Genomic DNA, 16,860 nt, shown 5'->3' on the forward strand with positions numbered 1-16,860 from the left:
TGCTCACACCACTGCTTGTGACTGGAAGAGCTTGGCCACACCAGCAATAACAGCAAGTACCTGGTGCGGTGTGGCCGTGAGATCTGCAGAAACTGCTTGTGAGCACTTAGCAAAAACTTTGACAACTTGGTCATGATGAGCACCCGTAGCTACTGTGATCCACCCCACTGCACAAGACATTTACCCTGTGCTATGCAAACAACCTAACCTTAGTATTTGGGATAATTGTGTCAATCAGTGCGTTCACCTGGACCCACGTTTTGGTGGCGCATGGGGACTCCTCGAGCTTGGAAATGCTGCTACCATACAAACAAGGCTATGGCACCAAAGCTGGGTAAAATGTTTCCATGAGCCATTTCCATGAGTAGAAACATTTTCCTTAAGATGTTCCTGCTCCATGACAGCCCAGCACTATCTGCCCAAGATGACCCCCTTCCCTCTGGCCCCCTGCCCATCAATAAAAGGGCCACCTCTCTGCTGTCACAACGACCCATACTCAGAAACCCAAGGCAGCATCGTCTTCCCAGCTCCCTCTGTCTCATGTGGGTTCCAAGGGCAAGGAAAGGCTCTGCATGGCCCCACACCTGCACATAGCCATTGCAATCCTTTTGCTGATCTCCTGGACTGTAGCAATGCTCTTGTGTCTTTCTCTGAAGTTTCTGCCCACAGGAATGTCTTCATTTCTTTCTTCAAGCCTGAATCCAGAGGCGCTGCCTGGGAAACGTTTTAAGTTGCCTTTCATCATTGTAGTAGCTACTAATTAATATGGGTCAGTCTTTCCCTCTGAGCACTTTTGCTAAGCCATGCTTCCTCATCCTTTACTCCTTTAGTAGTCCCGATATCCAGTATTTAAAGCTAAGTGCAGAAGAGGGGCTGGATTCAAAGTTATGCAGAGTCTTTTGAGGGCCTCCCTTGGAACTCACTGGATTTGGGGTTGAGCTTTCTGGATTTTGTGAGTGGCTGACCTACTTAATTGTGTTAGAGGGGTTATGTACCAGCAGTGGGCCTGTTGCTTCTTCATGCTATATGATATAGAAACAGAACTGTTACTGAGTTTGTGGTGGGCGGCAATCCTTGAGCAACAGAATATGTTCTTCCAACTCCCATTCACCTCTTTGTGGATCTTGTAAGTTAAAGTCTCAATTCAGCATAGAGGAAGGACACAGCACATGGCCAGGAGGTATTCTGAGGTTTCTTTTCCTTTTTTTCCCCCCGAAAGCCTCTCTGTGACTCTTTTGGGGTCATTTTGGCAGCTTTCAGTTGAGAACTTTCTGAGGGTCCCTCTCCCTTGACTACGTGCTTTATGCCAACCATGGTGCTGGCTGACCATGGCCACCCCACAGCATCGCTTCTTCTCCCTCCCTGAATGAAAGACTCATTTTAAGAGTAGAGAAATAATTCCCAGAGAAGACTGAAAATAAAAGGGCAAATCTGGCACTCATTTTCCCATACAGATTCATGCATGTACTCGCAGTGACAAGGTATTCAGGACTGCAGATATTTCCCCAATTCCCTGCCAGGCGTGCAACTGGCCATGCATAGCAAATAACACGACCCCATGAATGGCCACGAAGCGAAGTCAAGCTGTTTGCCTGATCCATTTTTCATTGTTTGCCAAGCTTTCCCCACTTGGAACGAGGGCTTGTGGCATCAGGAAGTTAAAAGGAGTCAGGAGGGGGGAAAAAGGGGGAGTGTTTCTTTTAAAAAGAGAGTGAGATTGGAGAGGAGGACACAGGCACTCAAAACCCTGTCTGTGCTGGTATATTAGGCAGCCAGCGCTCTTGGCTGGGAGCCCAGACGAGGCTTTTGTAATCAAAACATGATCTTGTATGCTGTGCAACCAGTGCTGAGAAAGGCCGTCTGATGGCTCTCCTCTTTTAGCTCTGCGCTGGAATCTGCCGGGCTTTGCTGCCGATGTCTGACATGCACCGAGCGGTGAGTGCTGCCTGTGTGGGTCCCAGGAGGGCGAGGGTAGGGGTCTGTACCCAAAGAGGCCCTGAAATGACTTGCACTTGGGGTGGCCTTTCGCTGGTTGGGGCTTTGTTATTTTCATTCCTCGCCCGCCTGCCAGCAGGCACTGGGAGCAAACAAACACTGCTGTGTCATGGGGGGGTGCCAGGGGGTGGATGTGGGGTGCCGGGGTTTGTGTGGCAATCTCCAGGGCAGGTTGTGGTGGCTGCTTCAGGACAGTGTACCTCCTGGGTGGGAGGTGGGTATAGATAACAGAGACCCACGGAGCGCTGGATGTTGCCTATCCCGACAAGGGTTGCAGCTGTCAAGCCAGAGGATATTTCTTGAAAAGAGCAGATGCGTTTGCTTATGCAGGAGTATTTGTTAAGGTCCCCGCTCTTCTCCTCCCTCCCCCCACCTTCTGTCTCTCTGTTTCCCACTCTTGCTGCCTCCGAGGTCGCTCGCTGCAGAAGCAGGCAGCTGTAGGAGCTCGCAGGAAGATCCTGCACGCAGCTCCAGCCTTGGGTGAGGCATCCCTCCAGCCCCTGGGGAGCTGTGCAGCCTGCGTGTGTGCCACCAGGGTGTGGGGGCACGGCAGACTGAGCTGTCGGCACTTAATGGAAGCACCAAGGTTCTCACCTGCCATTTCTCATCTTGTGCCATTTTATTTGTGATAGAGAGAGGCCTCTCCTCCCCTCTGCCTGGCTCTCCTGGAGGCACTGGGCTTTCTGATTCAAAGCCATTGCACGTCCGTTCTGCCAAAGCCATTTATAACTCTCCCGTCTCTAACATACGGGCACCTCACTTCCCCGGAAGAGCTTCATTCTGGGGAGGGCAGGCTGCAGCCACTTGTCACCCCAAGCACCAGCTTCAGCAGGGGCTGGGATGACAGCTTGGTTCCAGAAGCAAAGAAGAGGGCATGTCCTGACTATCAGCTGGCTCACAGCAGCTGCTGAGCTAACGCTGACTTGGCTGAACCGTACAATGGATAAGCCCCAGCCGTCTTTTGCTTGTTAAAAGAGAAGAGCACAAATACAGTCTCTACTGGAATTTTTAAATTCTTCCTGAGCAGGCAGCTCTGTCAGCCCTTGTTCAAAGAAATGTGAGGATGAAAGGGGTGTGTTTGAGGGCATGCACTACTTTGATCCCACCCTCAAGCAGCCAACACCCCAGCATTCAGCAAACACCGAACCTGCCAATTTAGAGCTCACAGAATGGCTTCTGTTCTGGTAAACACAGGAATTCAGCTTTAATCAAGCTTGCAAAATGGCCATGAAAGTGTATCCACCCACATGTACAATCTACTTGTCTGTCACGTACCTGAATGATAGATGGCAATAGGAAAGTGCATTTCATTCTCTCTCAGACCTCGACAAAATACCATCGTCCAGCAAAAGAATGTGTGGGTGAACGTGTGGTTTAAATGTCGCTGTTGTTCCACCTGAACACGAATGTGTTCCTGTGTCCTGGCAGAGCAGCCTTCATGAGGGCTGTGAAATCAGCACTGATAAAATACCATCGTGGTGGTATGATTGAAGGTGTATTGTGCAAACTGGTTTTCCTGCCTTTCCCCTCTCTGTGGCTCTATTCTTTGCAGTGATGGTCAAGCAGCAAGTCTTGCTTGATCAGAGCTGAAATGGCATTAGCTCTGTTCTTTCTCATGTAAAGCCCTTGAAAGGAATACCTGGCATTGCTGGGATGTGTGGTGATTCAGTAGCTGGATCCCTTACTTTGAAAGCGAGTGTTGGCCATGAACAACAGCAGATGATTTGCAGTCCTGGTTCCCAGGAGCCCCACAACATTTTGGGAAGAGCAGCGATGCTCTGGCTAAATTCCCACGTGCTACCTATGATTATTTTCTGCATTACCGTGGGCTGCCAGGAGCCCACTTTGCTGCTTCTGCACCAGCACAGGACAAAACCACAACAGATCCACGACCAAAGGGCCAGCAGGTCAAATGCGCCCTCATTCTAACCTGGTGTCCCATCTCCCAGGCAGCCAAAAGTCTTATAACGTAATAACATTAACGCTCCTGCAGCTCAGCTAAAATCCTGCTTTCTCAAATGGTCATAGGATATTCCAGGCATTTCTCATTTTGGTGAAATGCTAATAACTCCATTATATGAGAAGCATGAAATGGAGGTTCAGGCTCACAGTGCCTAACTTCTGCCTCGTTTGATGTACAGGCACATTGCAAACAGACACATCTTCAGGTGGTTGGAGCCTGTGTAAAGCAAAGGGCACTAACAGCTGGCAACAGAGTGGAGTCAGAGGCTTTCCTTCCCCTGGGCTATTGCTTTGTGGTTTTACTCTTAGTCTTCAAGTCTTGGGCTTCTCACTTTGTTTTCTCTCAGCTGAGGAAGAGCTTTGTTTGACAGGACTTTTTCTGGACCTCCAGAGCTCCAGTTGTTCCTCTGGTGACCTAATTTGGACCAGGCAAAAGGTAGGAATGCAGGAGAAGCCCACTCTTCCCAGGAATTAGCTTTGCAAGTCCGCTGGCTGGCTTGAGGTGAGACCCAGGGCAGACTGGCTGACATCACAGGCAGGAAGGCACCAGGGCATGGCGAGGGTCAGACCCAGATCCTGTGACCCAGCAGCCATGACTGGACCCTGACGTATCCTTTCCTGAAGTAGGCTGCACCTGCCATGTTGTGATTAATGGAGGAAAATCCTCTCCTGCCTGTGCAGAAAGCTCTTCCCAGCCTTTGCTGTTCTGGATTTCAGTAGTGGGGCTAATAGGATTACTGGGGAAGATGGTTTTGATTCAAGAAATGTCAATCAATTCTATTTGTGATTAAGCATCTATTAATGTCTGATTCTGGTTTCCGAGTCCAGGGCCCAGATTTCTCCCAGCAGGTCCCTCCAAGTGCCCCTGGGGACCAACTGGGAGCCAAGGTGCTCCAGGGCAGGCTCTGATGCCAGCCCTGAGTGATCCAGACTAGGGATGGGACCAGGACTGTGGTTTGGGCAGTGCCTGGGCTCCATGCAATTCATCAGTGAGAGAGCAAGACAGATGCCATGTACCCAGAGGATACAGGCATGCACAAACCTCTTCACCATGAGAGCCACCTCTAGTTGTAGTGTGATGGATGATGGCTTTGTTACATTCGTTTCTTGAGTCCTCTGAACGTTCCCTGTGCTTTGGGCAATATGCATCACACTCAGCAGCTTGCTAAGCAGTGCTCCCACAGCAGATTGTCAGCATGGGGCAGGCTGTGGGTAGCCTGCTGGCTAGAACTGTAACAGCAGCAAAATAGATGCATGCAGTGCCTTGCCCATGAACCAAGAGTTTTCTTTCCTCCCCTCCCCAAGCCAACTTTTGTCTTACTCAGCTCTCTGTGAGCAGAGGAGAGGGAATGTGAAATCTCTGCAGCATGCAGATACCATGCTGATAAGGAGAGTACAAAAACACTGTTCAAAAATAAACCTGTAGTGCCTCGGAGATCTCAGCCTTTCTACCTTGCTCTTCATGTAAATGGCAGGCAGTCTAGATGGTGTGGATCAGCTTGCTGCAGCGTGCTGATACCCATCAGCATTACTTTTCACTTGATGCTGCTGTCACTAAAATTCTAAAACCTGATTTCTTATCCCCTGTGTTAGCCAAGGTGCTGCCTGAATGTAAATGGAGTGCACTGGGTGTGCCTGAGAGCACCCGAACTGAGAGCAAGCAGAGGTGTCATTTACTTTGTGCATTAAGTGGTGTGGTAACTCTGGAGTTACTGGCAGCCATCAGCATGGGGCATTGCTTTTTCACTCCAGTTATCTCTCTGCAGAACAAAAAAAGTGGTAAAGTAGAAAAGGTCAATTCTGTCGGGAATAATTCAATTTACAAGACGTGATGTGCTTTTAAATGCAGGTCTAAAGGGGGAAATGGTGGGAAAATACCATTCAACCTCCCCCCACTATCTAAGCAGAAGGATCGGGCAGTGCGATGACCAAGAAGATCTTTGCTCTTTATGTTTTCAGGATGCCACTGTGGATGATGCTGTGCTAAGGAAGAAGGAACAGAAGGATGTTGAGCTCGATAAGAAAATCCTGGCTCTGCGGAAGAAGAATGAAGCGCTTATACGAAGATACCAGGTAAGACTCCTTGATTCTTATTTTACTCAGTTCTGTTTTGGAGTCCTCACAACTCACAGCATGAGGATAGGCAGCAGTGGATGACTTTGTTAGATAACGTTATTCTGTAGGAAAGTGTTTGGGGAAGGTCAGCCAAACTCTGCTCTTTGCTACAGCTCCTCAGATTAGAAACCAGGCTCACTGATGCTTCCCTTCCTGCTGCAGCATTTCTTCTCACCCTACTCCCTTCCTCCATCTGCATCACAGCTTTCCCATCTTTTCCTCTCATTCACGCTGTCTTCTTCCCCTTCTGTCCTTCCCAGAAGGATGAACAGAAGGTTGCATCCCTGAGACATCTGAGAGACTTTGTCTTCCCTCTTGCTGTCCTCACCCAACCTGGGGCAGTGGTATGGGCTGAAGCTTGTCCCAGGCCAGTCCCAGTGTTTCTGTAGGGCTCACAGGGGAGAAAAACACGCTGGTTTTTCTGGTCCTGGATTGATTGGCCTTGGCCAAGAGTTTGCCCAGTGACCTGCACAAGATGTCCAGCACGGCTTGTAGGAACTGTTCAGTGTCTTCAGTGTGACGTTATGGTAACTTGGAGCTCTCTTTAGGTTTGTCTGACTGTCTGCATACAGCAGTGCAGACTAGCACAATCTGAGGGTGCTACTGGAAGAAGGATCCCCTGGCTTGCCTGGAATATTCTCCTGGCTTTTCCAATCACCACTTGTGGGGGCTGCTTAATATTTGCTGGCTGGCTGGGCAGTCTTGAGAGTGGCAAAGAGCATGTTTTGTGTCTTGGACCAAGAGCCGAAAGGTTCAGTGGTGCTCTAGGCTGGGTCTTGCTTAAAAGACTTACGTCCTTTGGTACCAGAAGAGCCATTCTGGACATCTTTTCATCATAGCAAAAAAAATGATATCTAGTGGAAAACTATAGGATGAATTGAATGTGACAAGCATACAGGAACTCTCACCCTCATTTTAAATGTTACCTTCCTAACTACTGCTACTTGGCTTCAAGAAGAAGCTGCCTAGTAGATAATCAGATCACATCCAGAGATGCCAGAGCAGATCACTGGCTGGAGATGATGACTCCAGTCTGGCACAGAGACCCTGACTTCTGTGCAGAGCCCTCCCTTCTGCAGGCCAGGTGTGTCCCAGGCTCTTCACACATCCCAGCTGCCTGTCCTCCATTCCAGGGGCACGCTGATGGGTCACAAGTTGGTCCACTTTCTTTCAGAGCTGGATTTATGTTCATTTAGGAAAAATTCTGAACGGGAGCTTTACAAAATCTGTGGACAGCCAAGTACAGGCCAATAATCAGGATGTGTCTGTTTCAGGAAATAGAAGAGGACAAAAAACGAGCTGAGCAGGAGGGAATGGCTGTTACCTCCAGGAAACCCAAGCAAGATGGACTCACTATTACCATCACCAAAGCTCACAATGTAAGTGAGTGAATGCCTCTTCACCACAAGCCACCACAAGCTTCAGTCCTGCCTCCATGAGCTTCACAAGTGGCATTGCTGAAGGAGACAGCTTCCAGAGCAAAACTCTTTCAGGCATGGAACGTAGCTTCTAAACATTCCTATAAGGGTGTAAAAGCTCAAAGTGCCCAAAGTGTTGTTTGCTGATCCACTCATTTCCAGCCATGCCCAGGCACCTGTACCCAAGCATTCAGAATGAGCACGCATGCAAATAAGTGAGTAAGTGAACAGTTAGTTACATTTGGCCCTGGGTGGGTCCCAGGTGTGAAAACTGTTGCAAATATATAGGCAGAGCCTGTATGATGTGCATGTGCCATCAGGAATACATTTGAAGATATGTGGAGGCTGGGTGAAATCACAATCTCTTTAGGCTTTGCACTTGCAATCAAATAGCTTGTAGTTACTTGGGGTCTTTGAGGCAAACACTACAAGTCTCAGGCATCCTTTCTGACTGCATTAAACCTGTATCTGACAAATCTTAGCCTCCCCTCCTGGCAGTGTGTGGCCTGCTAAACTACCAGGCCAGTCCTGTGTTAGCCCCTGAGGGAAGCCCAAAGCCAGACTGAGCTGGCCCACCCTCCTTCTGCACCACCAGCACTCTTGGGTTGTTAAATCCAGACTAGTGCCTTGCTTACTTTACCATGCCCCGGCCCTTGCTTTTCTCTGGAGGTGCTCTGTTGCACACATTTTTCTCTCATACAGGACCTGAAAGATGCAATTACCCAGACTGAACACTATGGACAAGATAGCCAAGCCCTCTCGATGGTGAGCACTGACCCTCAGGAGCCGTCCTCTTGGCTTCCCAGGCAATCTCCATCAGGACTTAGACTTTTCTGATCTAACTCAGAGTGCTGCAGAAAGAGATAAAACTCTGACACTTTAGTCTGAAATGTCAGATTTGTAAGTGCAAAGGATTTTTCATGCCCACTGTAACTGTGGGGTTATGCTGCTGAGCAGACAATGAGCCCCTTGTTCTGCAGGAATGTCACAGCACAGTGCCATGCACAGAAAGCTTTCCCAGGGCAAGGCCTACCATTCCATAACTGGTCTGCCCTGCTTGTGTGCAGGGGTGTTTGGGGAGGAGGAGTGCACTGGTGAGCTGAGGGGCTTGGATTTGCTAACTAAAGTGCTTCATTTTCTAGGACAAAAGGGTTGTGAGTGAGAAAAAAAGCCCCTGCCCTCTGAGCACTGGATTTGGCATCGGCAGTGAGGAAGAGGAGGAGGAGGAGGAAGCAGATCATATGTTCACATTCAGAATGGGGAAGAGGATGCAGCTGGCTGTTACCATGGACAACAAAGCTAAGGTGAGCAAGGAAGACGATTCCTCTTACACTGCAGTCTCTATCTTACAAAGGGGCTTCTGTTCCTCCTCATCTGAGCTTTCTGCTCAGTGTGTCCCCCAGTGTCTTCTCTCAGAAAAGAATAGCTTCCCTCTCACTCCTTTCCTCACATTTCTTGATCCCTCAGCACAGCCTCAATCTTCATCTCGAGTTGCCATGCCTTTTGTTTTTTTCTGTGTGTCTGATTCACTGGAATCAGCCCCCAGGCCTTGCTAAACCTCCCAGTGGTTCCACCCAGCCATGCACAGCCCTTTCTGAGATCAATCATTTCTCACTGGGGTCACCGGTGTCACTGGCATCCCACTGTCACTGTGCCTGGAAAGGGGACAAAAGCAAATGAGAATTCAAACAAATTTAGCTACATTACTTCCAAGCTATTCCCACGGAAGCAGTGATGTTTAGTGGTAAAAACAACATAATTTCTCCCCGTTGCTCTATCCCAGAAAATCTTAAATTGCAGAATAAAAACTAGAATTAAAAATTGTGTGAAACAGAAAAAGCAATTGAAAGTGATAACCCGTTTTTTCAGTGCCATGACATTCTTGCTGGGGTCGAGTAGTCTGCTCATTTAGGTGTGGTGGTCAAAGGATCCTAACAGCCTGCCAGTTTTGCCAGGAAGGATTCTATAAAAGTTTGGCAGTTAGTATTGATAACATGTCCATGAAGTATGTGCCTGTGTGAGCTTTGCGCTTTTATTTGCTTCACCACTGGAGTATCCCAGAGGAGTGACCATGTTCTTGCTGGAGTTATTGGGTTTGGCCACTGAGATAAATAGAAACAAGGATCAGAAATGCCACATTCACTGGAAATTTGTATTATCTGCATGAACAGATGCACCCATGTGGGAGCGCAGGGAAGCTCTCTACTTAGTGAGTCTCTGGAGGGAGATTGTTGCTATGAGTGGAACTTCTCACCATTTAATATATTCCAGAAGAGTACAAGAAGCAATATTATCCATTTATTGATTAGCACTAAGAAGATACCAGTGAGATCACAGCGCCAAGATGAGCACGGCCCCTTTTGTGAGGACTGTGTCAGTGTGAAGGGGATGCAGATCCTCAGCCATCCGCACCAGAGTGGATGAAATCAGCCCATTCCTTTTCACAGCAGCACTGTGAAAAGGAAACAGTGGCAGTAAATGTTGCTCCCCTGGAGCCTCTTTTAGGCTCAGCAACATGCTTGGCCCACAAAATCAGAGAGGGCTTTTTTGAAGGGAGGTCCAAGCCAAAGACATTTCCCAGGGTAATGAAGTAAAACCTCACCCTTCCTGCTGCCCGGGAGGTTTAGGGTAGGAGTGCTGAAAACCTTGGCTGTAAACAAAAGGCACGGAGCCATTTACTCCATCTGAAGCAGCTTGAAAATATTTTTCCAATGTTGTGCCTTGAATTCCTTTTCATTTTTGTTTCTCCCTGACCCAGCTACCATTTCTTTCCATGAAGAAATAGGCCACAGTCACTGCGTCATTACAAAGTCATTATATGTTACCTTGAAGGAACTGAATCCTGCTGGAAATAATGTACCTTTCAGGATGAATTTTCAAGAGAAAGAGGCTGAGGTCTCTCATTTCCTTCATTGCAGATAGATAACCAGTCGTGCGAACATCCCTTTCAAACAAAATCACATTCCATAAGAATCAAACCACCTTCTGATATAAAAGAAAGAAGGATAGAGGGTACGTAGACATCTAACCACCTTCGTTACCAAGTGAATTTAGCAGTGAAATATTTAAGAGTTTCCCCCATGGCCACATAGCTGGGGGGAGAGGGAAGGGGATGACTTATATCTGAAGTAATTACATTAGCAGAGCGAAAGGCTCTCGCAGACAGCCTAAGTCCCCTGGAGCCCTTTCCTAATCTACAGCTCAGAACTCAGGTCCTAGGTGGGGATTTATATTAGTGCATAACGCTGACAGCTGTATCGTTTTGCTGCCTTAAACTCTGCACCAGTGTTTTTCAGCACGGCCAGTGAGATTTTGCTTCTGGAAATACAGACCTCTTTCTTTATTTTCTTTTTTTCCTGACAGCCCCTCGAGCGGGCATTTTTAACACTACCTTTGCCATCTAGGGCATGCCTCTGACCTAAGAGAAGCACTTCTTGATTTATGGATCCTCATCAAACAGCTACAGGGGAAGCAATGTGGCTTTGTGTGGCTGTAACCAAACAGCCAGTGCCGGAGTCTCAAATATCACACAGGGAGAGAGGGAGCAGGGACTGGCTTTCCACTTTCCAGTGCCTTTTCCAGCCACTGCTTTCCATTTGGACCCCTCTCTTTGTTCCCATTGGCTGTGCATGGGCTCTTTCCTCATCTGACACCCCTTGTTCTGGGAGCTGGCCCGCTGACAGCCAGGATTTCCCAGTGTGGTACAAGTAATCTAGGAAATCACTGATGTTCTTAAAATAGTAAACAAGCAAAAGATGTGTTGGCATGTTAAGCAGAATGTGCCTTCAGGCAACCCATCTTAGCTAAAAGTAACATGCAGAGGGCGGAGGAAAAGATACTTCCTAAAAAAGCCAGTGGTCTCCCACTCCTACTTATGCCCAGCTAACACAGCTCTGCTAAATAGGTATTTCCTGTATCAGCCTCTTGGGCTGCTCTGCCATCTGTTCAAAAAACTGCAGGGTTTAATGGCTTTGCCAACACGCCAACTTTCCTAATGTGATTTTTAGTATCTAATGACCTGCAAATCCAGTAACACACTTTGGAGCATCGGTCTCATCCGCAGTATTTGGATACAAGCTCCTCTGCACTGTTTATTTTTTTGTTATGTCTTCGGGTAGAGGCTTTGCTGTTGTCTGTACTTCTGGCCTGTATCCATCCTCAGGAAGGACTTTCCCGGATAGTGAGTGACGAAGACAGCTTTCAACCATACCCACCCAGTGCTCAGTACCCCTGGGAAGAGTTATCTGTGACCATGTTATCAGCTCAAAGGACAGGTCATTGCCACCTAAACACCTAAAAGAGCTCTTGGATGTGGCTAGAACTGATGTTTGAGCTTGCTATTAGCCTGCTTGGCTATCACTGACTTGACTTTCTTAATATAAAAAACATTACCTAGTATACTAAACATCTAGTTCTGGTTCTTTGTTTAGGACAGGGCAGCACAGATCTCCAGTTCATTAATCAACCTTACCAGTACAATCTGAGATTCATGTGTATTCCTGCTCAGGGTTTAAAGGAGGGAAGATGTATTGCTTTGAATGTCCCAGGAGACACAGGATTATACATGATATTTCCTGGGAATAACAAAATAATGCACAGCTTCAGCACCAAAGCAACTACCAGGTTTGAGCAATTCAGAGGTTCCAAAGCAAAGTCAGACTGTATTTTCAGCCTCTGAATCATGCTAGAACTAGGGCAGGGAGGCAGGGCAGCAGGCAGTTCAGTGCCTGTTCTGCAAGGCATTGTATACCCAGCTGCCTTCAGAGGTTCCCAGCAGCTCTCAGCTCTTCCCCGGATACATTAGTCATGCAGGATTCAGCCTTATTCTGAAGGTCTAAACTGAGTAATTCCTGTGATTCCCAAGAGCTTTGCTGTTCTAGTGGGAGAATGCCATCTCTATTTGCCTCCTGAGGAAGCAGCAGTGCATTGCTTGGTCTGCAGAGTTCCTCAGTGGCAGTGGGCAGCCTCCTTGGCTTGCGGGTTGATGCCAGGGGAGGCAGAAGCTGAGGAAAAGAAAGAGATTCTTTCACAGAAGATTCTTTTACAGATTGCCTTGGGCAATTGCCCAGATTTCTTTATGGAGTCCTTCTCCCAACAGACATAAGCAAGGAACAGGTTTTAAGGAGAAGACAAGTTGTTGTGGGGAGAGAAAAGAGAGAAAACAGTCTTGCACACGCCTATTCCCATAGCAGGGGTGGCTGGTTTTGTCCCTTTTGTGACTCCACTGACATTGCTGTGGTTAAGCTGGGGACCAGTCATATGTAAGGGGCTTCAAAAAACTGCTAAGCACTTTTCTCCCATGTCTTGAGACACAAGAAACTGATTTCCCTTATAAAGGAAAAATGCGAAGCACATACAAGGATGTTCTCTACTTCATCCTCACTAGCTGTGGGATCGTGTTTCAGTAGGAATGCTCAGGTTTTCAGAGCAGCTAACAAGATTTTAATTTTCACTTCCTTTTCATTGCAATGGGAAATGTTTGTTCATGTATCTGGAAGACACGTGATTTGGTTAGCATAACTTGGCAAGGTATTGTATAAGAGATAGCTGTTTACATAGTCTGTAAAGGAAGAGTTAAATAAAACTTCTTTTTCCTGTGTTTATCACGAGATAGGAACAGTCATTGCCAATTAGTACTGAATAGTGTATTCCTAAAATGACCGTGTTAATTCTGTGTTCCTGAAGTCACCTCAGCACAACTGCCAGCATGAGTGAGACCAGAGAATACTACATTGGCTGCAGATGTTGCTCCATGAACCCAGAGGGGATGGCAAGAGAGATTTACAGCTTCAAATTAGCCAGTCCAGCTCTGCGGTCTGAAATACAAGACCAAAATAGTCAATTCAGAAGGTTAATTTTTTTACCCACGTCTATTAGTATTGGTTTGCATTAGCATAAAGAAAAGCCACATTGGTTTCTTTGACTGCAAACTGGAATCTTCTGCTGACCATTCTAATTCTGGTCTCTGGTTCCACTGAAATTTAGGAATAAAATAACACGAATTACAGAATATGAAAAGGATTTGAAGCATTATTTTTACTTTTAAAGCATCCTCTGTTTGAATTAGCCAGTAGTTCTGGCAACAGAAAGATGTCACCCCTGGACATGATGTGACTCAGTCATTCAGAAGCAGGTGCCGCTGAAAGGCCAAGACGTAACAACTACAGGGTTTGTGGCTGGCTGAATTCTGGTCTGTACCATCTAGTTGTTGTATAAAAGCTGCAGGCTGAACAAAACAGACAAAATAATTTGCATTTGTACACGTGAAGTTGTGGATACACGCATGTACACACCTAAACAGGTTTTACTTCAAAGCTGAGGCAGTCTAGAAGATGGAACACAGCATTAGAACCCAAACTGTTGCGGAATGGAACGTCTGGAGGTCTTCTAGTCCTATCCCCTGTTAAAAGAATGCCTCTAATTCACAGTTCTTCAGTTGCTCAAGGCTGAGTCTAGTCAAGTTCTGAAACTCTCCAGCACTGAAAGATTTCACAGATACTTTGGGAAACAGTTTTTCAGGGTTAGACTGCTGTCATTGTGGCTGTCACAGAATCACAGAACTGTAGGGGTTGGAAGAGAGCTCTAGACATCATCTAGTCCAACCCCCCAGCCAAAGCAGGCCCCCTATACCAGGTCCATTGCCCCTTGCCCTTTGAGTACATCTGAGAGAAGTCTGGCAAATCTTGCCAACAGACTAAGGCAAAGAAGGCCTAGAGTACTTTATTCACTTCTGCAGCACTAAGTTGCTCACCACATTTCGCATCCCAGGCCAATATCTTCTTTTGCTGCTGATGTACATACAGAAGTCCCTCTTGCTGACTCATCTCTCACTGGCTTCAATCCCAGCTGAACTTTGGCTTTCCTAACCCCATTTCTGCATGCCCAAGTGCTGCTAAAACATTCTTCTTTGGGAGTCTGTCCCTTCCCACCACCCACATACGCCCTTTACACATTGAAGTTCAGGCAGGAGCTCCCTGCTTGCTTCTTACCACACCTGCATTTTCTTGCACAACAGGAAGTCCTTAATTATATTCTCCAGCTTTGTCTATGAAAACCAGTCAGGTCTCCAGAGCTCCTTTCCCCTTCAAGACTGTTTCCTCAGCATCCTGTGTACAAGCTACCCAAACAAGCCAAAATCTGCTCTCCTGGAGCCCATGGCCTTTCCTTCCTCGCTGCTCTCAGGCTTATAAAAGCCAGCATCCTCTGATCACTGATGGCTGCCTAACCGTGGTAGATGCTAGGACAGTTGTACTCCATGTTTAAACGATTGCCTGCTTAATTATCAAATTTTACTCTCTCAAGAAAAGGATTTTGGCATCTCTGGGAGTAGCTCATGGACATCTACTCAGTCAACGGCAGCAGTCAGAAGAGGGGGCTGCATTGACACAAGCATGGAGAACAACACAGAAAATACTGGAGTGGCATTGAGCAGATTGGCAGCAGATCCTATGAACATGTCATGACTTCAGTTATTTCAAGAAAAGCAGGAATAGCTAGAGTGCTACAAAGCAAAGCTTCTTAGAAGCTACAGCTAGAACCTGAAACCAGAGCTCAAGGGAACAATACCAGCATATCCACAGGACTCTGGCAGTCAGGAACTAAAGCAGTACAGAGATCCATTCCTTCCTTCACTTGACTGCACTGAATTAACTCAAGAACAGTCTCTGCTGAGGTAGCAAAATTGCACACTGTGAAAGCAGAATCAACATGAGGCTGCAGGTCTGAGACTGAAAATGTTCCCCTGCCTGCAAAACTTGTATCACGTTTTAGGAAGCGTGATGACTGGACGAGCAATAAAAAAGGTCTTGCTTATGGAAGCTGTCTACACTAAGTCTGCCTCCATGCTAACATCTGTACTTCTAGCAGAGCCAAGTGGAGACGAGGCTAATTCAAGACGTCTTGAAATCATATTTCATGGCAAATTCATAGATGCTTCCAAGACCTCCATATGAATCTGAGGTCAGCGTGTTCTGTTTGTTTTTAAAAACAAGTTCATAGCAACAAAGAGTTCCCAAGTTTCACAGCGGTTTACTAGGAGAATTTGAGAACCTTTGAGATTTTGAGATCTGTTGAAATCAAGCCTCAGGTATTTGTAGAAGTCCAGGGGGAAAATCAGAAGGAAATCCTTTAGAGAGAGATGCTTCTGAGAGGCGAACCCAGGTAAGATCAAGCAGAGAAGTCATTCAGATGAAAAGAAATAGCTCAGAGATAAAGATGGAGATGACCTACTGAGTCTTTCATTTCCATGCTAGGCAGAAACAAAAAGACTCGTGATGGAACCAAAAGATGATCCTTTTAAACAAGAAAAAAATCTGTATTTTTGCACAGAAGATGTACTCATTTTGTGGAAGCGGTGGCTGAGGGCACTGGAAACGACTCCACTGGCTAAAAGGATAGTTAACAAAATAAGAACCAGATGTAAATCCATGCATTAAAGACATGAACTGATACAAACAGGTGGAAATAATATCTGAAAGGGGTAAACTGTCCTTGTTCGAGGATTTATAGATCTGTTTTCTAAACTTTTCTTCTGCTGAATAAATTATTCCAGAAATAGACATGCACAGTGATTACGAAGATGACAAATCATCAGGGGTTGGTGCGCTTCAGAGTGGTAGCTGCTTTGCAGACAAGAGTGGAGAGAACACCACTATTTCCCTCCTATCTTATCCTATAGGTTCTGCTCCAGTGCAGCCTCACATTTTGTTGGGTCATGTTGTTTGGTGAGAGGACAATTTCATAGTTGTGTCAAAGACAAAAATGGGAGGTGGCTCACCTGTCTGGAATTAAAATATCAATCTGGTTCATGCTGATTACCCTGTGAACAGGGCAATCCCACCTTGCCTACTGGTATGTGCTCAGTTAAACAATGTCATGTTTCATTTCCCTTAAAGGATCTGGGGGTGACAGCTTTACAAACCAAGAGACCTGGCTGGTGTTTCTGTTCAGTCAGACCTGTGCAATCTGGGTACAGGAAGGGAAATGCATAGGGCTAATGGTGGTGTGGCTAACTCAGCCTGTCTTTTTCAGGGCAAGCGAATTGTCAGTGAGAAACGCACCGAGTGCTTCCCTGGTCCAGGCAGGATGCCAGACCTGAGTGAAGAAGAAACAGACCACTTGGTGGCTTTCCGCCGGGGGAGGAGAATGCAGATTGCCATCACCATGGATAACAAGGAAAAGGTAAGTACATTGTGAATGACCAGGTTGCAAATTATCAGTGGCATCCAGAAGGTCTGTTGGATGAGAAGTGACATGTGGACAATTCAGGAACTGGCACAACAAAAAGACATTGGGCGAGACTGTATGTTAGTAGTATGGAGTTTACCATATAAAAGTCTCTGGTTTCAATCACTGTGGAAGGGGAAAGGCT

The 16,860-nt window shown here is 46.8% G+C and overlaps 1 protein-coding gene across 4 annotated transcripts in view; it reads left to right on the forward strand.

Moving 5' to 3' along the window:
• Positions 1-1,734: 1,734 nt before the first annotated feature.
• Positions 1,735-16,860, forward strand: part of CCDC9B (coiled-coil domain containing 9B) — a 36,738-nt gene continuing 21,612 nt past the window's right edge. For 2 of the 4 annotated variants that reach the window (XM_072338952.1, XM_072338950.1), the window contains exons 1-6: positions 1,735-1,935; positions 5,917-6,030; positions 7,347-7,451; positions 8,193-8,255; positions 8,633-8,794; positions 16,521-16,670. In XM_072338952.1, coding sequence (XP_072195053.1) covers positions 1,915-1,935; positions 5,917-6,030; positions 7,347-7,451; positions 8,193-8,255; positions 8,633-8,794; positions 16,521-16,670 — 615 coding nt within the window. In that variant the 5' untranslated portion in view covers positions 1,735-1,914. The remainder of the gene's footprint in view (positions 1,936-5,916; positions 6,031-7,346; positions 7,452-8,192; positions 8,256-8,632; positions 8,795-16,520; positions 16,671-16,860) is intronic. The other 2 variants (XM_072338953.1, XM_072338951.1) reach the window with 1 other exon arrangement.

Source organism: Excalfactoria chinensis, chromosome 5, assembly GCF_039878825.1.
Source record: "Excalfactoria chinensis isolate bCotChi1 chromosome 5, bCotChi1.hap2, whole genome shotgun sequence".
Taxonomy (NCBI): domain Eukaryota; kingdom Metazoa; phylum Chordata; class Aves; order Galliformes; family Phasianidae; genus Excalfactoria; species Excalfactoria chinensis.